General features: G+C 40.9%; 1 protein-coding gene across 1 annotated transcript in view; it reads left to right on the plus strand.

The window, feature by feature from the left end:
* The window catches only part of SMARCAD1 (SWI/SNF-related, matrix-associated actin-dependent regulator of chromatin, subfamily a, containing DEAD/H box 1), a gene marked incomplete at its 3' end in the record, with an annotated part of 100,303 nt that extends 98,282 nt beyond the window's left edge, over positions 1-2,021 (plus strand). Inside the window, exon 23 of the mRNA XM_018565405.1 lies at positions 1,912-2,021. Within this exon, the coding sequence (XP_018420907.1) occupies positions 1,912-2,021 (110 nt within the window). The remainder of the gene's footprint in view (positions 1-1,911) is intronic.
* Between the last annotated feature and the right edge of the window lie 654 nt (positions 2,022-2,675).

A 2,675-nucleotide genomic window follows, 5' to 3' on the forward strand; every position in this document is an offset into this window, starting at 1 on the left:
TTCCTGAGGAACTGGAATCGCTCGCAAGAGGGATTGGACGTTGCCTTTTCCCTCCCCCCCTCAGTAAAGAGAAGCCTGTGGTGGTGGAGAATTCATCCACACCTTCGGGCGGGTCTGGAGTGGAGTTCTCAAGCCTCCATACGCTTGACCACAGATGCCAGTGCGTGGGGATGGGGAGCTCATGTAGGGGAGAGGCTAGCGCAGGGTCGCTGGTCTCTACTAGAGTCCAGAAGGTCCTCCAACTGGAGAGAGTTGAAGGCGGTCGCGAATGCGATCAGGTTTTTTCACGACACTTTGAAAGAGCACAATCTGTTGGTTCTATCAGACAACATCACAGCGGTGGTTTATCTGAACAAGCAGGGAGGCACAAGAAGTTGGCCGCTGCAGCTTCTAGCCAAGGAAATATTTTCCTGGGCAGAAGTGAGTCTGAAGTCCCGGTTTGCGGTACACCTGAGGGGTACCCACAACATCCTGGCGGACTATCTGAGTCGGCATCGGATACTGCAGGACGAATGGGTCCTGAACCAGGAAGTATTTTCACTGATTTCAGAGACATGGGGTTTGCCGGTGGTAGATCTTTTTGCAACTCGGGAGAATGCAAAGCTAAGGCAGTTTTTTTTCCCTCCAACAGGGGGATTCCGCTCTGGCTGTGGATGCCCTGTCAAATCCAATTACCGGTAAGTCCTAACTCTGAATATTTAGTCTCTTGGGCTTTTTTAACAGATGGGTGTAGTGTGTCTTTTGAGTTCACTTGTTTGCCCTATATTTGTGTTGCCAAATTACAACTAATATGACAGTGTAAACAATTATATAACAGTGTAGACTATTATAAAATCCAGTTACTATGTGAGGAAAGTAAACAAATCACTTTTTACCTTCCCCAAATATATAAAATTCACACTGAGCTACATTTGAGTTGAGCGACTTTGAGAGACATTGAGCTACAGTGCACATATTGTAGCGCTACTTTTGGCATGGACTTTGTAGCTGCTACATTAGGCTGTATCCAATCAAAAGCGGTCTTGATGTTACATAATTCCTATTTCCTGCTTATGTTCTTGCTTATATTTCTGTGCAAAATTGACAGTTCTGCAGAGCAATGTCACGCAAAATCGCTGGTAATGTGCGACATTGAGCTACACCATTGAAGTCTATTGGGCCAAATCGCACGAAATCCGCCGAAAAATAGGTCATGTTCAAGCGACAAGTTTGAGCTACAAGTTACAGGTGACATTGAGCTGTGAGATGTGAACACCTCTATTGAAATGCATTGGACAAGCTACATTGAGCTGATGTTTGAGCGATTCTTGAGCTCATATCACTCTGTGTGAATGGGGTCTGAGTCATATCTTCATTTATTTGTATCTAACACACTCCCCCTGCCAGACAGTGCAGCTCACAGTGGGAGGGTTTCAGCACTAGAAGCAGTGGGCAAAACTAGGTGTGAGCAGATACTGATTGATAATCTACAAGCTTGTAGTAGTATAGGTATGCACAGAGTGGCAACAATCTTTTCATTGAAAACACTTAAGCAAGTATGATTTTTTATTTTTTTTCATCAAATTATAATTTTGATCACATTGTGACACTGCCTTGGTTAGAATCCAGAATGAAAATATATCTCAGTAATGTATGTTGCTAGAAATGCATGAAGTATAAATGGAAATCAACCCAAAACATTGAGAAAATATAGTATACAATATAGTCTGTTTTTGTGTGAAGAAATTGTTTTTTTATCTTCTGCGAGAGAGGACCTCCATTCTGGAACATATCCTCTTCAAAATAGGGTGTAATGAAAAGAGTTAATGTTTTTGTATGTTCCTTATACCAAATGCAACATCCTTCATGATAATCACACATTGGGTAGATTAATAATAATAAAAAATACTTTTTTGTTTTTTGCCTTCTAAGGGAAGTGAATGTTGTCAAGTTAATTGGCAAAGAAACAATTGAAGAGTCTATGCTAAAAATCAGTCAACAGAAATTAAGACTAGAACAAGATATGACGACCACAGATACAGGTATGTCTGCCTGGGAAACCTAGTAAATTAGCAATCACATTTTCCAGCACAAGACCGGGTAAAAACAGGCATAGATGATATTGCATATGACGGATTGAAAATTGTGTTCACATTTTGAGTCTTTGGCTATACAAATGATCATGTTAAACAGGACAGGGCAGTTCAGATACCAGTGCTGATACTTGGCATTTTCATGAGAATTACCAGGGTGGCAGCGGTTGCAGCTGAGCCCTAGCTCTGGTGCTCCACCAATTAATTTATTCATCTGTATTGTTTTAGAAAAACTGTCACATGACAATAAACACAAAGGTATCAGTACTTGGACAAGTATTAGTACTTGTACTTGGAAAAATGGTATTGGTGCATCCCTAATATATATTTATAAAAACAAAATCATACATTAAAACAGAGATGTACAAATCCCATGAGCTCCGTGTGCTCCTTACAAATCACAGCTGCCTCCAAACTTTACAATTTTTCTCTAGTCTAGTCTTGGAGCTGGAAAGGTATCTGTACTTGTACCGAGTACGGTACTTGGTATAAGTGCATCCCTACCCGGAAGTGAAGATAATTTTTTTGATGGAAGATGCACAGTATTGGACTACATTTATACATCAGCCACCACTTATTGGCACACCGTTTTTTTTGGTTTGT

The sequence above is a fragment of the Nanorana parkeri genome, unplaced genomic scaffold, assembly GCF_000935625.1.
Source record: "Nanorana parkeri isolate BGI_ZX_2015 unplaced genomic scaffold, ASM93562v1 scaffold844, whole genome shotgun sequence".
In the NCBI taxonomy this organism is placed as follows: Eukaryota; Metazoa; Chordata; class Amphibia; order Anura; family Dicroglossidae; genus Nanorana; species Nanorana parkeri.